At 33.2% G+C, this 18,670-nt stretch overlaps 1 protein-coding gene across 13 annotated transcripts in view; it reads left to right on the top strand.

The window, feature by feature from the left end:
• LOC123674638 (rho guanine nucleotide exchange factor 18) overlaps positions 1 to 18,670 on the top strand; it is a 91,845-nt gene that overhangs the window by 29,561 nt on the left and 43,614 nt on the right. For 2 of the 13 annotated variants that reach the window (XM_045609615.1, XM_045609600.1), the window contains exon 1: positions 10,449 to 10,686. The exons of 7 other annotated variants lie outside the window; for them this stretch is intronic. In XM_045609615.1, the coding sequence (XP_045465571.1) occupies positions 10,590 to 10,686 (97 nt within the window). In that variant the 5' untranslated portion in view covers positions 10,449 to 10,589. Of the gene's footprint in view, positions 1 to 10,346; positions 10,687 to 18,670 lie in introns of those variants that run through there. 4 more of the 13 variants (XM_045609672.1, XM_045609578.1, XM_045609655.1 and 1 more) reach the window with 4 other exon arrangements.

Genomic DNA, 18,670 nt, shown 5'->3' with positions numbered 1-18,670 from the left:
ACGTACAGGGTGATTCATTGCGATGGCCTATAAGACGTATTGTAATAAATTATTCTTTGAGATGGTTGAAAATCCATAAACCAATAAAATTTTCAATTACGAATAATTGATGTCATAGGTCGAGTCATAGACTACTCCACTCAGTTAGAAATTGTAGTATTTCCTCAGTTTAAGTTTTTCCTCGATAACTCTTAAATTTTTCGTATTCAGAATCAGAATAAATATTCAAAGATATATGTAACCTATTATTAAAACTGTCCCAACTGATGGCAGGAAATGGTGAAATATTTCTATTTTCTATACAATACCTGATTGATTTATCGATCTGGTTACGTAGCTGCTAATTTGACGTACTAAGAGCCTCTACATCATATGCCTATTCTACATGATTTCTCAAACCAGTAATAACATTGCTAAAATAAGAAAATGTAATGAAAAAATTGTTGTTTAATCTCATTTTAATCAATTCTTCCTTCAGTGGAATGAAGATATTTAGGATGCGAAATAATTTTCTTCAGAACCGTCATATATGGATCTGACTTTGAAAGTAAATGGAAGAATATATTTGATTGCGAAATATTCATCTTTTTTTACATAAGCCATAGAATTGTGCCAAACATCATAGTCGAAATCATTAAAAGCATCAGTCACACAACGAACTAAAACTACGTAAAAATGCATTTCAATAATACCCCTATGGACCACACTGGTCTATGCGAATTATTAGAAGGTAATTAAGAAGTGATAGATGTAGCCAATGAGTGTAACCAAAACGCTCTCAAAGTGGAAAGGGGAATACGAGGGGAAATATTCAGCCAATGAGATCAATCAAATCGGGACATTCTTGTTTCCAAGACGATATGCTAAATACCGGGGTTTATTTGAGAGTATTGATAGCAATATTTTCATGAATTCCAAAGGAATTTTTGAAAACTTGGACAACCCTTGTATAATTGAAATATTCAGGCTTCCTTCAAGTGACTTTGGATATACTATACCTGCTTATTTTATTAGTGATGTTGGCAGAACAGATGCAATCAATATGACTAGGGTTCAAACTCGGATTCCCTCAATATGAACTCTAAAAAATTAGCTAGTGTGGCAAACGGTTCTCCTCGGTCCCTAACAATCGGATAATAGAAACAACCAAAATAATTATCTAAGAAATACGATAACCATTACTGAATTGAAATATGATTTTTATTAAGCATGGATACATATTACATATAAATAAGGTTTATCAATTATTACTCAATTATATATAAACTTCAACTATATTTATTTCCTTCAAATGGATATTTATTCAGCATTATTGATATAAGTTATGCGTAAATAAATGAAGTGTAATAATAAATGATGATTATTGGTGGGATTTCAAATGAATTATTTATTTCCATTAAACTAATATTTGTTTGTCCATATATCCAATAAATGATTCATTAACTATAATGCATTTTCGATGATATCAAATAAACACTTCTCTCAGTGTATCAGCAGCGCGTACACGAGAGCTGCGGTCTGTCGTTCCCCTTAACCCAGAAAGAATCGGATTTCACGAATTGGAATCCCCATTGTTCCGACTGCTGGCAGTATTCAATTCGGATGAAACAGAATTCCCAATTAGCGCACTAGCCGAGAGATGAAACAATGGCTTACAGATCTTATTCGATCTCTTCGGATAAGAAATGGGGTTTTTAGTCTATAGGAGTTATTCTATATCTTCAACCGGATTATATCGTCATATTTCCTGCGATTGTGTCGAACGTTCGATTATAAGATGGTTATCGAATAGTAATTATCCCCAGTTCTATTATGAGTATTCTGAATCTTCTTCGTCTTTTGACTCTTGTGGGAGGCTGTTGAGGCAGGTTTCACAATTGGTCGCTCTTTGGGGTCGTTGCACATGGTCGGTTGTTGTCGTCAGAGTTGGCTTCCAATCATTTTTGGAATAAAAATAATTCAGGTTAGGCTCGCAAGATTAATTTCAGATAATCCTGAACAATTTTGTTTTTCTCTAATTGACAGCAAATATTACTTTTGCAGGCACATATCAATCAGCAAAGTATTACTTTTCCTGCCTAGGCAAGAACGTCCTCACTTTGCTGCCATATCAACTATGCATATCACTTTGCTTGCTCACATATCAATCAGCAAAATAATACTTTTCCAGCCTAGATAGGAAATTCTCCACTTTGCTGCCTAGGCCGAAAAAGTAATATTTTGCAGGTTAATAACAGGGAATAAAGGGGAAAGTCCCCGGTTTCCCATAGTAAAACACATTTTTTTTTGCAAAATTCGATTTTATTATTCAACATAGTTGTCTTCGAGGGCGATACAGCGATTATAGCGATCTTCCAACTTTTCGATACCATTTTTGTGGTACGATTTGTCCTTCGCTTCCAAATAATCCTTAGTTTCGGCGATTACTTCTTCATTGGCGCTAAATCTCTTTCCAGCGACCATTCTTTTGAGGTCTGAAAACAGGACAAAGTCGTTGGGGGCCAGATCTGGCGAATACGGTGGATGCAGAAGCAATTCGAAGCCCAATTCATGAAATTTTGCCATTGTTTTCATTGATTTGTGACACGGCGCATTGTCTTGATGAAAAACCACCTTTTTTCTTCAAATGGGGCTGTTTTTTAACGATTTCATCCTTTGAACTATCCAATAACGCTATATAATAATCGCTGTGGATGGTCTGGCCCTTTTGGAGGTAATCAATTAATATTATACCTTGCGCATCTCAGAACACTGATGCCATAACCTTGCCAGATGATTGTTGTGTTTTTCCTCGCTTTGGATTCGGTTCATCATGTGCAGTCCACTCAGCTGACTGTCATTTTCATAGAAACCAACCATTCCATCAATTGCGATTTCTATCAAAATCTGTTTAAATTTATAAGGAAAAATTTAAAAATTCTGGTAATTGTATAAATTTTCAAATACAATATTCTACATATGTTGTTTTTTTGTTTGACTACGTATTAACTCTTGTTCCCTGTTCTTTCTTCTCTTCTTTGCCTAGTACGGTCTTAGGTTGTCCATCTCATTATAAACAATCGAAGAAAAAAATTATAGGTTCAACTTGGTAGCAAAGTAGATTGTCTGCCTTAGCAGAATTCCTATCTGCTGCGGCATTGGTGGGTTCCTAGTGCTCATTATTGCGCATATCTATTGACATGCAATTAAGAGTTTTATGTTCATCAGTACATCATACTTGTAATGATTTTAAAAAAATGGTGATGAGATTTTCGCGCTTGAGAAAGAAATAATCAACCATTTGTGTTCACTATTTTGAAGGGCCAACGTTCTTTGTTACGAGTTTTCCGTCTTATCCACCCAAACACCAAAATATAATGGCCTGTTGTATTTCGCTTCTGGCATCGATCTGTAAACATCTCGGGATCGTTAAAAATGATTCATTTTTGTTCCAAAATATTACTGGATTTGACGGGCGTAGGATTTCCTTTAATTATCATGGGTTCATGAATCTCTTTTGGGAAAAGGATGTGAGTCATTTTCTTCGAATGTTATTTTTATGTATTGAACTCTAGGTATACATATATTGGGCGTAATATGGGCTCTTTAAACATGAATAGGTGAAAAGGAAATATACAATGGATAGTCAGAATGTTTTGTACATGTCAGCTATTTTAATTTTTCCCAATAATAACCATTTAGAATTGCCAGTAATGCTGCTTTAGTAGTCACCGTTCACTGTTTATAACATTTTTATTTCAAGAATCATCAGATCATTCGAAAATTGCATGAATAATTGTTAAGCCATCAATATCAATAGACTAATAGATATTATTATATCGGGTGTCCCAAGGTGAGTGGCCTATTAGATTATTATGGAAACTATTGATAGCAAAAATTTCAAATTTTGTGGATAGATATTTGGCCATATAAGGTACATTTTTAAAATAATTTCACATTTCCAGTGTTGCCGGATGTACGACAATTTGGCAACAACTTTGTTATTTTGAATAGGACATCCGGTATTTCTATTTTTTTTATGATACTCCATAAAATATTGAATCTATTCACTCTTACTTTTCCATCCCTATCTTCAACGGTTTTTGAGTTATTAATTATTTTTCGAAATTTTAGATCAAATTGGCGTATTACGAAAATGACTCTAGTTCGCTCAATATTTGAGATTTAAGTCAGAAATTTTGCAAGTCGTTAGATATTGATCTGATCTGTGTCACTGCTTTTGAATTATGGTTGTCAATAATACAGGACGGACCAAAAAAATTCATCATTTGCCAAGTTACATAATTGTGAAAAAGTCAATTTTTTCAAATTAGACACCTAGTATATTTTTCAATTTTTGGAATCAGTACAACACACTCTACAATTTTTCTATTCACGTCCCTATACCTATCTCAACTGGATTCCGAGTTATATGCGTTTATTAGATTTCACATTGATTCAATAAGTGTTAATTTCTTTTGTATTGTTATTTTCTCTTTGTCGTTCATAGATCGATATATCAATGAATCAGTTCAATCCATAAATGTCAAAATAAACAATTATTGCCTAACAGGTGTTTTGTTCCGAGGTTTTTCTATAAATAATGGCTCAAGAAAGATATACACATATAACGCATATAACTCGGAATCCAGTTGAGATAGGTATAGGGACGTGAATAGAAAAATTGTAGAGTGTGTTGTACTGATTCCAGGAATTAAAAAATATACTAGGTATCTAATTTGAAAAAATAGACTTTTTTACAATTTTGTAACTTGGCAAATGATGATTTTTTTTGGTCCGTCCTGTATTATTGACAACCATAATTCAAAAGCAGTGACACAGATCAGATCAATATCTAACGACTTGCAAAATTTCTGAGTTAAATCTCAAATATTGAGCGAACTAGAGTCATTTTCGTAATACGCCAATTTTATCTAAAATTTCGAAAAATAATTAATAACTCAAAAACCGTTGAAGATAGGGATGGAAAAGTAAGAGTGAATAGATTCAATATTTTATAGAGTATCATAAAAAAAATATAAATACCGGATGTCCTATTCAAAATAACAAAGTTGTTGCCAAATTGTCGTACATCCGGCAACACTGGAAATGTAAAATTATTTTAAAAATGTACCTTACATGGCCAAATATCTATCCACAAAATTTGAAATCTTTACCATCAATAGTTTCCATAATAATCTAATAGGCCACTCACCTTGGGACACCCGATATATTCACAAAAAAAAAGGAAAATATAAGATATAAAGATAAAAACAAAAGTGCATCCAGAAAAAAATTTTTAAGCTACTATAAAATACAATACAATAAAAACACGTCAAAAATCCAATGCACTCATAGTCGCACACCACTGCTGCCTGAGCCATCTGACGTACGAATTGAACGCGTTCATGAAACTGGAACCAACAACGTCCTTAATGACCCTCACGCTAATTGTTCCTTTGTTTGGCTACGGCTTAACTCTTAACTTCTGCTGACAATCTCTTCTTCTTCATTCTCTAAATTAGGTACTTTAGGTTAGGCCTCATCCATTCGACTTTTCTATTCACTATCCGCTCATACATGTTTTCCTGATTTGCTCGCTTCGCTCCCTATCCAGCTCCAGAAATGTCTTCTCAGTAATTCTCCACCCGCATTTCTACCCTTTCCAGTACTCTTCTAGTCTTTGCCGTCTCTGGACGAGTTTCAACAGTGCAGATCATTAGTGGTCTTATTGTAGCCTTATAAATTCTTGGCTTTGTTTCTGTTCGGAGATTTTTTTGCCGCCAAATTGAGTTGTTAAGGCATGCTGATATTCTAGTGGCTTTGTTGGTCTGTTCTTCTACCTCGGCTTCTACATCCCCATATCCTGACATTTCTATATTCAGATATCTAAAATTCATTCACTGTTTCGATGATTTTATCGTCAATAGGCAGCTTGTAACGTGTCGGTATTTTTTATATTGTCATGCATTTGGTTTTAGATGTGAAATTAGCATATTGAGTGATTTGGCTGCTCGATTGTACATTTGTAAGAGATTCGGCGATCAGGGTTGCATCAGCTGCGTAACCCAAATTCTTGATTTCTTATTCACCCTTTGGGTATCCTCTCAGCTCACGCACATTTCTTATAATTTCGTCTATGATTATATTGAAAAGAAGTGAACTTGGGGAGTTTTCTTGTTTTACCCAAAATTAGTAGCTCGTGGTTCAACTCTGACAGTTGTTGATGATATGTTATTCATTTTGCTAACTAGAAAAATGAACATCTTCTTCACGTGTCTCCTTCCTTCCGAAGTTTGGCTATCATCAAAGCTATGCCTATTTTAGATACTGTAGATGTAAACAATTGGCAAGTGTTGCAATTGTACCATTCTTTCAAGTATATTTTCACTTTATATTTAGTAGTTCAAGCTCTTCAACCATGAGTTCTTTCTTCTTCATATTAATATTTTGCCCATTATCTTTCTCTGGACAATAAACTGAAGCAACTGGTATCTATCTCCCCTCATAATATGTCCCAGGTATTGCAGTTTGATCTTTTTAATAGTCAGTTCTTTCTCTTTCTGCATTCTTCGTAAAATTTCCACATTCGTTTCTTTCTCTGACCACGATACTCTTAGTATTCTACTGTACATTCACATCTCAAATGCTTCCATCCTTCTGGTATCGATCTTCTTCAATGTCTATGTTTCCATTCCGTAGAAAAGAATTGATAGCACGTAACATCTCACAAGGTGAATTTTAAGGTTGAGGCTTAGATCTTATTCACAGAATATCCTTTTTATTTTAGCAAATGTGACTTTTTCCAGTCTGAATCTCATTTCTTCAGAGCTACCGTTATTTTCGTTGATAACAGTTCCAAGGTAATTCTACTTTCTCACACGTTCAATTTTTTGACCATGCACAATTTGTTCTGTTTTGCTGATAATCTGTATTCTTCACTGCATTCTACTATATTATTAATTAGTATCTGAAGATCTTTTGGAGTTTCTACAATTGCAACCGTGTTATAGGCATATCTTAAAATTGTTTATTGTTATGCCATTTATTTTAATACCTATATCTTGCTCTAAAAGTGCTCTATTGAAATGAAGGTCAGGCAAAGGGTAATAGAGATAGCTCTTAATTTTAAGTATAGTGCCGAGCCACTGAGAACTGATTCACATCATAGGAAAGTTATTTTTAAAATTATCATTACTCTCATTGTATGCCCCTTCACCACCTGAGACCTGAGTAATAATAACTTCTTCGAAAACGCGGTCATTGTCCAGAAAACGCGCCAATTGCGATTTCAATTATAAATATTGTATTTAGCGGCAACAATGCGCTATTATAACAGTTTTTGGATAAAGAAGGTGCCCGCCCCGCATAAGAGCGAATATAATGAACTTTGTGTATATTATGAACATTTTTCCATGTGCTCGGCTGCCTCTATCAATCTGGAAAGAACCGTGGTGTGAAAAGAGCAACAATAGTATCGCGCTATCTGAATTCAACCACAAAGAGACGTGAATGATGTGAATTGGCACCAGTGGCGTCGGAAAATTGTGTTGGTTGACCAGAATTTCCATTCATTTCAGCATTCTCTTTCAATGAGTATTTCAATATTTTTCTTGAAGAACTGCTAGGCTGCACAGATGTATTCCTCATAGTTATTTCCTCTCGATATGAGATGATTACAGTGCTTGGTGTTTTTCATCAGAAGCCATTAGCTGATATTTTACAGACAATTTAATTCGTACACTAAAAATCATCAGTAGTAGATTTCTCCAAAAAATTTAACCTAACCTATCCAACGGCAAAAAAAACCTTACGTTCAAAAAATCTGATTCTGATAAGTCTGTATTGTTTGGTTTCATTAAATTGTTGTACCGAATAACATCAACATTTTCCTTCGACGAAATATACTTTACATTTTGAATTCGAATTTTATAACCGGACAATATAACTACAAAATTTTAAATTTGGAATTCCGCATGGTTCGAATTTTGGACCGTTATCTATCTTCTTGATAAAATCAGTTAAAGAAGGCTTTGTGGATGACTTTCCTCTGTTTTTCTGGATTACATCAACCTGCTGCTTGATGATTGCTCATATAAAAATAGATTGATCTCAAACACGACTCCATCCGTGTAAAATTCTGTCTTTGAACGACGATTATAGTTTAAATTTCATTCGATTTCAATGAAACAGAGTCTTACTGTTACCCTGGGCTGAACAATATACCTAAAAAAAATCCGTTGAGTGGTTTAGTGATTAGCTTTTACAGTTTTTACTGTTTTTATTGAATATCTATACCTAGCTTGCTCTTACCTGTGTGAATTACCAAACTATGTTTTTCTTATGGGACATTTTGTTTTCAATTTGATTTCCAGATTCTATGTAATAAATGAACCCAACTTTGTTCAAGGTTTCATTTAATAAAGATGAACACTTTTAATGTCCACATATTCTGTGGAATTTAAGTGCTTATTTTAATAAAATTAATATGAATTTTCATCAAGTAAGGACTGAATTCAATATTCAAAGTTTCATATAATTCAAACTAACCGGCGTACTTACTTAGGAGGGCCATTGAAAGACGTACTAACTTTTTGATAATGATTGATAACTCTACTGGGTTTTCAAAATGTGATGATTTATTCGAATGTCAATAATCGACTAATTCCAAATGGCACAAATTATATTTAATTTTCCCATTTGATAGAGAATTTTTAGAAAATTATAAAATTTGCTATTTAATAAAAAATAAAATGCAGCGTATGCCATTTGGAATAAGCTAGATATTAATGTTTGAATGAGTCATCATGTATTATCTGATTTTGAACACTCAGTAGAGTTCTCAATCAGAAAGTCAGTACTTATCCCGATTCCTCTTGGGATTCATTTTCAAAATTTAATTGAAATAAATTAATTTATTTCGGGATCAGGTTATTTCAAAGACCCTTCAATTTATGAGAAATCAAAATATTTCAAAAACGGCCTGTTTCAAGCATATCAAACCAAAGTTTCGGTTCGTTTATTCCATGGAATCTGAAAATTCATTGAAAAACATATGTTTGGTCATATATGTCCATTTGTTTAAATGCCACCTCTATATTTACAAAGTATTTGATAGTGCACCTCTAATGGAGCCTAATAATACTGCGTCGAAAAAAATCTATTGTAATGGACATATTGGGTGTTTTTTCTAAAAGTGGCCACTCACCAGGCAGAGCCTTTTTCGAGCATTCGAACCCCCTTCCAGTCTAGCAGTCAATTTTAGTCATTGATTTACAGTCGGGCGCCCGAGTCCCGAGATACCCGACTCCGAATGCTTCAAAAAGAAGCCTGTTCAGTGGGCCCCTTTATATTCGTCTCGAATTTTTCACGATTCTAATGATTTGTTTTGTTTGAAATTTTGAACAAACCTTAAAATTCTTAATCTATATGTACACCCAAGAAACTCGGTCGAATTTTGACAGGACGTTTTTAACGTCTAGTGTTTTTGAAGATCAATCTCAACTTTCATTTAGGAATATAAGGTAAGCTAACGCTTTTGATCTCCTGCAACACATCTATACTCTCAAGTTACAGGATGCGTTTTTCAATATTTAATAATAATAATAAATCCATTCATTGTTAAGTCTCACATTCATATGGGGCAACAAAAGGCCTCAATTATCAGAGTTCCAGTAAACTGGAATCTGCTTAGGTCTAATATTAAATTAAAAGAAAAAAAAATCAAGAGCAACCAAAAACAGAATATTCTCATTAAAAAACAAATAGAATTAAATATGAAAAATTACAAATTCCAGAAAAAGTCGTGAACAGAGATCATTAGTTTTGAAAATTTTGAGGGAAAAAAAACAAATTAAACATTCTGAAGAGAAAACATTACATACATTTCAAAATTTACTTGGATTTGAGATAACAGACATGAAACTAAGGGAGTTGGATTTGTATTACACTACGAATTTACTCTATACTATATATACGTTCCATACTGCAACGGTAAGCTGCGAGCGAAGTTTTAACGTTATGGACGTCTTTGGCTGAAAATTCTTGATTGATAATAATGGCAAGGGTGCATTTGCTGATAGGGCGATATTTCTCAGATTTTGTCACCCCTCGATAAAATCCAAGATCCGTTACTGCATCAGCGAGTCGAACGTTATCGTAATCAACCATTTCCGCTTTAAAATTTAAAAATTGACATCGTACAGAAATTATGAGATCGGGAACGAACGTTTAGAAATACGAAATTCAACTCGTTAACTTGCTAATTGTTAATCGATGACCGTCAATTAGAGCTGCACCTATTGTGATATACCAAGTCGAACCGGAAGACCGCACCATAACTGTACCTTCCGAGTTCCACCTACTTCGCTGCCACTGGCGAGGCAGTCACCACGCATTCTTGGTCTAATTGTGATTGTTTCTGAAATGAAGAGACTGTTAGTATTTCACAGGCCCCCTGCGATGACTTGATGTCTTCTCGCGAATGCTCGCTCGGTCGTATAGTTCTTCGGATGGTGATCGTGCGGATCTCGTTGCGTATGCCTGCAAGGAAGTCGAGAGCAGCGCGTGTATGTGTGTGTGTGCGATGTGCTTAACGAAATGGGGATGATATGATCCTGACGGGACTCCCTTTAGGTGGGTGCCGATTTTGCAGCAGGATCAAGAAGGTCGTGCTCTCCGCCATGGGCCTCAGCTGTTTTGTCGTGGGTAAATGTGTTCTGTATAATAGGAAATATACGGGGTGAGCTTTTGACGTGTGATGTATTATGGTTGGGTGTCGAAATTACTAGGACGTATAATATATTGAAAACTAGGAAAAATACTGTCGTGAAGGCAGACACTTTTGAGCGGTCGTTCATTCAATCGCCGAATGAGCCCTTGAAATCCACATAACTGGATATAGTTACCGGGAGGCTCACCACATGGGCGGATCTCATTTTAAGGGAGTGAATAAAGATATTTTGAAAATCTTTTCTTGTGACGTGTATATGAGGTAATCCGAAGCATAATTTAAAATTATTTTCATGTATACAGGGTGTATATAGATCAAAGTTACAATTTTTTCAATGTAACACCCAATACATGGATTCAAATATGGAAAGGAAAGTTCAAATAAAAATGGCGAAAAATTGAAAAAAATGTTTTTTTAAATGGTAATTAAAAGGGAACAACACCACGTGGTTGTTCAGTTCAAAACGGAATTAGAGATATTTCTTCTTACAAGTAACTGAGTTTGAAATGGTTTTCACATAATTTCCTTAAACAATAATCTGCGTGGAAGAAAGTAAATATAAAAATATTTACGTTTTTCCACAAAAAATTTGTAAATAAAAAAAAGAGAAAATTTTGGTAACTTACCGTCTTTGACAATTGAATTGATGATATGTACTTTGTACGAAGCATTGATATATTCTCAAAATATTCGTGAAAAAACTTATCAAAAACCATTACAAAAAAGTTAAAATTATAATTCCGTGAAAGTCGTCTTACAGTGCTGTCATGTACTTATTTTCTTCGAAAAAATCATAGAGTAATAAACATAGATAGAGGGAGTATACGCAATTTCCATGTCCCCAACATGGTGAGATTACGTTGTCGGATTGTAATATATTTTCAAATCCACAATTTAACTATATCATTATGAATGTATTTTATAGTGAGTGAATAGTTATTTATAATACAAGTGCAGAAGGCATTGGTATTCTTCCACGAGTTCAAAATTCAAAAACGAGCCACGAAGTGGCGAGTTTTGGAATGAACGAGTGGTAGAATAAGCCTTCTGTACGAGTATTATACATTATTTTCTCTAATTCATTGCATTTTCATTGAAATTAATGAAATATTTCCATAAATATATTTTAGTGATTTTTGCATTGAAAAATGTTGGTTGGCAGAACTGATTTCTTTAAGGCAATTTGATGAATTGACAGATAAAGCCGTAGCGGAAAGTTCGGAGTGCCAACATAGAATAATAAAATATAACCATGAAAACTGTGCGTTTCTGATATATTCTCGCACGATTTTGTTCTACAAGATGTGGAAGAATGAACGGAATAACCATAGAATTAGAGAAATATATTTATTTGAGTGATTCTCAATTAAATATGCAAATTTGAATATTTGGAATCCGATATTTTTCCTAATGGCCGAATTTATAGTATCCAAGGTTTGGCAACTTTTGCTTTCTTGCTGTCATCCGTTGTTTCACGTCGTTTGCCGCGCTTGAAGTTTGTTTTCTGAATTTCTGATATATTTAGGTATTCATCTCAATATATTATGATTTGATATGAAACGTTGATTCACTATGGGACATAAGAAGTGCCTTCTTTATGGAGAAACTCGCGAATTGAGTGAAATATCGTATCACTAATATGTTTTCATTTCCGTGCGCTCAATGTCAAATTTGATAGTTCATGTTGGGGACAAAATATGCTTACTGAAAATGACATCTGCTCCCTCTATCTATGTTTATTACTCTGAGGAAAAAAAAAAGAAGATGAAGTAAATTTAAACTTCGTATACCATACATAGTTTCCAGTGTTTCCATATCGCAATGATGCCAAAATGGGTCCCAAAGTTTGACTGATACGCGAAAAACCACGTGGTGGTAATCCCTCTATTAAAGATACTTGTTACGCCACTGATACAACGTTTTTTCGAGTAGAGATATCAGATATTTCTATACAGAGCAAAAAATAACTCTGGATTGATTACACAGCAAACATAATTAATATTCAAACATTAACCACAAATAATGGCCTAACTCTTTCTTATTATAAATGACACCGCCTAAAAAATTATAAGTTTTAGATGTAGGCAAACCTAACAAAGATAATTAATTTTTAAGGTCCATAAGATATAGAAATACCGGATGTTCCATTTGAAATAAGGAAGTTTTTGGCTATTTGTTGTAGTTAATGTTTGAGTATTAATTACAATCACTTTGTACTAAATGATCATCAAAGAATTAATAATTTGGCGGTGTTGAAACACCATGTTTCTCAAAAATCTCTTAATATGTCAATTCCGCAATAGCTAAATTTTCATTTCTATAACCGTACAGATTCTTATTTTTCACGATTTCTTCCTTCGAAATCCATCTTCCCATTTTCAAGTATGACACTTAAAAAGACTGAGAATGTAGAGGCATGTTCCTCTCATTTGCTTCAGCAAGTTGAAACGGTCACGCATGAGGCTTTCTTATAGTCGAATAGCAATTGGCCAATAAAAATATATCCTCTTTCTGTTGATCAGTTTCACGGCCCACTGAAAATTGTTCATGCCGAGTTATTATCTGACAAAAAAAAAATTCTTGCAAGTTTAACAGACATACCTATTATTCCAAGTGAAAAATCGCCTTCTGTTTATTGTTTTTGTTGAATATTCATTTTCTCGCTTACTTACACCTGAAAGGAATTCGACAAATAGCTTTACTGCTATCTATTTAATTGTTTTATTGTTTGAAAAAACCAGGAGAATATTTATATACCTACTTTCTTCTGCGTGTTATAAAGGTGAAATTCATTTCTAGTTCAAGGCAAACATAAAGTATTATTTTGTCTTCTTCGAATATCCCATTAGACCGATTTTTCAGTAGTGAACTTACATAAGGTAATGCCTTGGTAACCTTGAATTATCCTCATTCGAGTATTGAAAACAATATATTCATAATATGATTTTATATCAACATTATTTTTGCGTTTATTCGTATTCCACGAAATGACTCCTCATTATTTTGAAAAGAATTACATACATTATTTTCTTAGAGCAGAATATTATTCTCAGTGAGCCCGACACGACGACTATGGAGAACATAGATGTCAGTCACTCAAAGTAATAAACATAGATAGAGGGAGCATGTAATTTTCAGTAAGCAAATTTTGTCCCCAACATGAACTATCAAATTTGACATGAAGCGCGCAGAAATGAAAACATATCAGTGATACGATATTTCACTCAATTCGCGAGTTTCTCCACAAGGAACGCACTTCTTTTGTCCCATAGTGAATCATATTTACTCAAAATATATTGAAATAAATACCTAAATATATCAGAAATTCAGAAAACAAACATCAAGCCCGCCAAACGATGTGAAACAACTGATGACACTAGGAGAGCAAAAGTTGCCAAACTTTGGATTTCAGAAGGTAGATACAGAAAATAATAAATATTCTGCTTGTTATAAATTCGACAATTAGGAAAAATATCAGATTCCAAATATTCGAATTTGAGAATCACTCAAATAAAAGAATTTCATTCGCTATATTATACATTCATAATGATATAGTAAAATTTTGGATTTGAAAATATATCACAATCCGACAACGTAATCTTATCATGTTTTTGTTGAATGTTTATAGCTCCAGTAATAAAGAAGTTATGAGAACTTTTCATTTTAAACCATTTTTCAATCTTCTCTTATAGCTTGACAACAATTGATCTTATGGGGTTGCGGTTTTCACCAAATCAATTTTCTCGAAAATAGAGCCCGAACATGTGCCATTCAATTTTTTTTCTAGCTAAAAGGGATTCTGAGATCTCATCACTAGACTATGAATTTGAGAAAACCGATACGTGGATTAATTTTTTTTTCATTAGTTTCGAAATAGGCTAATACACTTAATTTCCTTTTCTTCATCATTATTATTATTATATTATCATCAACTACCCTTAGTATCAATATTCTAAATCTATGTTCTATTATCAATTTGTTTCATAAGAATATAATGTAAGAATACAAATTCGATATATAGGACACTTCAACATTAATCAAGAAAATATCAAATAACTCGGAAATTATTGAATTTAGGAGCATAATCATGATAAATCAATATTTTTCTTCGCAGAATCCAACGCAATCGGACATAATGTTGTAGTTTAAAAATTATGGTCGAATTTTTTCACCATTCTGATATTTCTTGAAATCAAAAATTCTACATTTCCACATTTTTTTTTTGGGATGTGAAGAAGATGTGAATAATATTGAGAAAATATTTCAATATTTTTTCGAAAACGCGTTTTCTTCCCAAAAATATCAGTAATAATTGTGTAAGTATGACCTATATGAATCAAAGAGTTATTAACATCCCTACCAATACAACAAAAATATATGAAAAATTAATTCCCGAAAATTTTAATATAACTAGTTTCGCTTAAACTTCAGGCATCTTCAGGTTAATTTTCGACTGTCAGTCGAAAAGTGAAATCTTATTATTATTATTTTTTAACTCATTATATCTCACCGGAAAAATGGTTCGAATTGATGCCCATGCCCAAGGAACATCTGCTGGGTTATTTATAGCTTCACCCTCTGGTGATGTGTTTACTACTCATCGATTAATTCCAGACCTTCATGGCAGGTTTGATTCGTGATTTTTTTATAACATGTTAAAAATGCTTTTTTTTTTGTGATTCCTTATTCTTGGAATGGGATTATTCTCGAAAGAATTTTTTGTTTCATTATTCAAAACTGCTGCTCGTTTGATTCTTCGAATAAAACTTATTGTCTCTCCTGTAACTTTTACTGAGATAGTCATTTTTCCGGTTATAGGTTCTCGTCTACAGTTTCGCCCAATCAACGATGATTTCACTCTTTTATTATTTGAGCTTTGTTTATTAATCGATAGAACAATATTATGAATTATTTATTACAAATCTCAACAATGTTAACCTTCACCTGAAGAAATTATGTAACAGTTAAAATATGGAGACTTTTAAATGAAGCTGCCTTTTAAAAAAATTGAGAAATCACTAACTTGACGATATTAATGCGACTATTGGAGACCACAGAACCGTTTCGGTATATGTTATGAAATGTCATTTATTATGATGATATTTTTGTTCGTTATTTTATATAAATGAGGAATTCTGATTGAACGAACTAAATACTAAATAAATTTCAACCTAATCAGTACTGCGGTTACTAATACTTTTGGCATTTTTTTTCTGTTTGATTTTTCTATGATTCTGGTTCTGCATCAACGTGAAATTTTGCATCAAGTTTCAAATTGTTATCGTAAAGTCTATATATGCAATATTTCAATTACATAGTACGGATCTGTCACGGAAATAATAGTATTTTATATTTTGGTTGAATTAAATAAATTTAGTCCTCGCCCTATGTACAGGGTGTTTCACGTGAACGGATCACTGGATTTCGTGGCTTATCCTTTGAGTGATATTGAGAAGTGACCTATCACAATAATAGTATTTTTCACGGGCTATCCAAATATGTTATCGGAAAAACTATCGAACGTAGATATGGAAAGTTATTGATGAAAATCCGTTTTTGCAAAAAAAAAAGGAATTTTTTTGCAAATGTTTCAAAATAAGAAGGCCTAGAGACTTCAAAATTTGACAATCAAATATTTATAAATCTATAGACAGCATAGATTTATTTCCCGAATATGGAATCTGTATTGCCTAAGGTTGATTTGTGTATAGAATAGCTTGAAAAAAAATTAAAACTACCAATATATTTACATATTTGGGTTCAGAATCGATTGGGCATTCAGAAAATACGAAAAAATATTATGAAATATATTTTTGCAAAAAAAAAAATTTCGTTTTCCTGAAAATCAAAAAGTTCAAATGAAGAAACAATTGATGAGAAATTGTTAATAGACCTTCTTATTTCGAAAATCAGTCAAATTTTCAAAACATTTTTTTTTTTGAAAAATGGATTTTCCTCAGTAATTTTCCATGCCTTGGTTCGATAGTATTTCCAATAACATATTTGGATAGCCCATTAAATATACTATCATATCGATGGGTCACTTTTCAATTTGGCTTGAAGATGAAGGATAAGCCACAAAATCCAATGACCAGCTTACGTGGAACACTATGAACAGGGTGTCCCAAATTCGATGCTCACTGAAAGCATCTTGAAAACTACAAAAAATAAAGAAAAAATATCCAAAGATCCCGTGCTCTGTTTTCGAAATAAAAAGATATCAGAAAGCTGCAGATCATAGATATCTTCATTCGTTTTCAAGTCAGAGGGCGTTTCTGAAAAATTACTGTTTCAAATTAGTTTTCCAAATGTTCTCAGTGAGCATCAAATTTGAGACATCCTGTATATATGTTATGTAGAATTATAAGCCTCCAAAGATTGATTATTTTGGAATATGAATATTTTGATATAGGTAAACGAGATAAAGAGATATAGAAAACTGTACAGGGTGGGCAAATTTCGATGTTTTAGCACTACAACTTTTAAACCAGAGGAGATAGACAAAATCTGATACCCACTTCTCGATCTCTTTTTCTGAGAAACTAACAAGGAATTTTGTAGAAATAAGTGAAAAGCATAGAAATAATCAGATTGACGGAAGGATACTGATCTTGTTATACAAAGCTCAATTTTTCTGTGTTCATCAACAGTTGAAACCATAGAAATATTGAGACTCTTAGGTGAAAAGAGGTTTTTGGTCATTTTCTATTATTTATATTGATCCGAATCATACGATGTTATATATTTTTAAAATCAGAAAAAATCAAGCTTTCAGAAAATGACACAAAAATTTAGTGTTCCCATTTGAAAAAACATAACTTTGGGTCATTGCTTCGTAATTAAAAACCCTTTTGAAAATATGAGCACGCCACTGGATTCTACGTAAAAAAGTGCCTGTATAATGTTTTAACTTCAGAGCTCTATCATCAGTATTAGCGGAGATATAAATGTTTTTCGATATCGCAATTTTTCCAATTTTCGTATATAACTCGAAAACAAAAGAAGGTGGCCCAAAATGAATACTACCCTTGTTAGTTTCTCAGAAAAAGAGATCGAGAAGTGGGTATCAGATTTTGTCTATCTCCTCTGGTTCAAAAGTTGTAGTGCTAAAACATCGAAATTTGCCCACCCTGTACTTTATGGAAATCGCATTGTGATAAAGATTTCAAATACAGAAACTCCGTAGTTGGAGAATACCGTTGAAAACTTCGAAGTAGAGATTTCCACGAAAACCAGCCGACAACGTAGTTTTCCAGAGGTCGGAAACCTTATAGGGTTTCAGTAAGAAATTAATTCGATTATGCCTTATTCGTTTCCATGAAAATCGTTGTAGGTAATTCAGGAAAGTCCACCCGAGAATCCATATGAAAATCTATTACACCACGCTGCTGCATTATTCAAGAGTATTACGCCGAAATAAAGATTTACACTGCTCGGTAATTCTCTACGCTTCCACTTTGTGCTGTTCTTATGTTGTTATTCTTTTGCCGAACATTAGGCGATATTGATAACGTTAACTTATATGTGGGGTAATATTTTATCGAGTATGGTTACATTTTTGACTGTTTTGTAACTCTTGACTAAAGTATAAGTTCAATAAAAATAAATTATTTTACATATACAGGGTGATTCATCATTAACGTTTATGGAAAACTAATCATAAATTTGAGCTGAAAATTTCATATTGGGATTTGAGACGATGATCTTTCCCCCTAAAATATTTTCAGATCTCCACAACTTCCGGTTATACCGGAAACAGACTACTACTTCCTTATTTCAAATGGCACATCAAGTCTATTATTGCATCACTAGATGCTTATTTGACGACAATTTCAGCAGACTGCTTCCACTCAAAATTATGATTATTTTTCCATAAATGTCTAATCGGCCATCGCGTTGAATCATCCTGTATGTATATGATATGTTCACTGATTATTGTCAAAATTTATGAGAAGTAAT

The sequence above is a fragment of the Harmonia axyridis genome, chromosome 1, assembly GCF_914767665.1.
Source record: "Harmonia axyridis chromosome 1, icHarAxyr1.1, whole genome shotgun sequence".
Taxonomy (NCBI): domain Eukaryota; kingdom Metazoa; phylum Arthropoda; class Insecta; order Coleoptera; family Coccinellidae; genus Harmonia; species Harmonia axyridis.
This window is presented reverse-complemented; position numbering and strand designations above follow the sequence as displayed.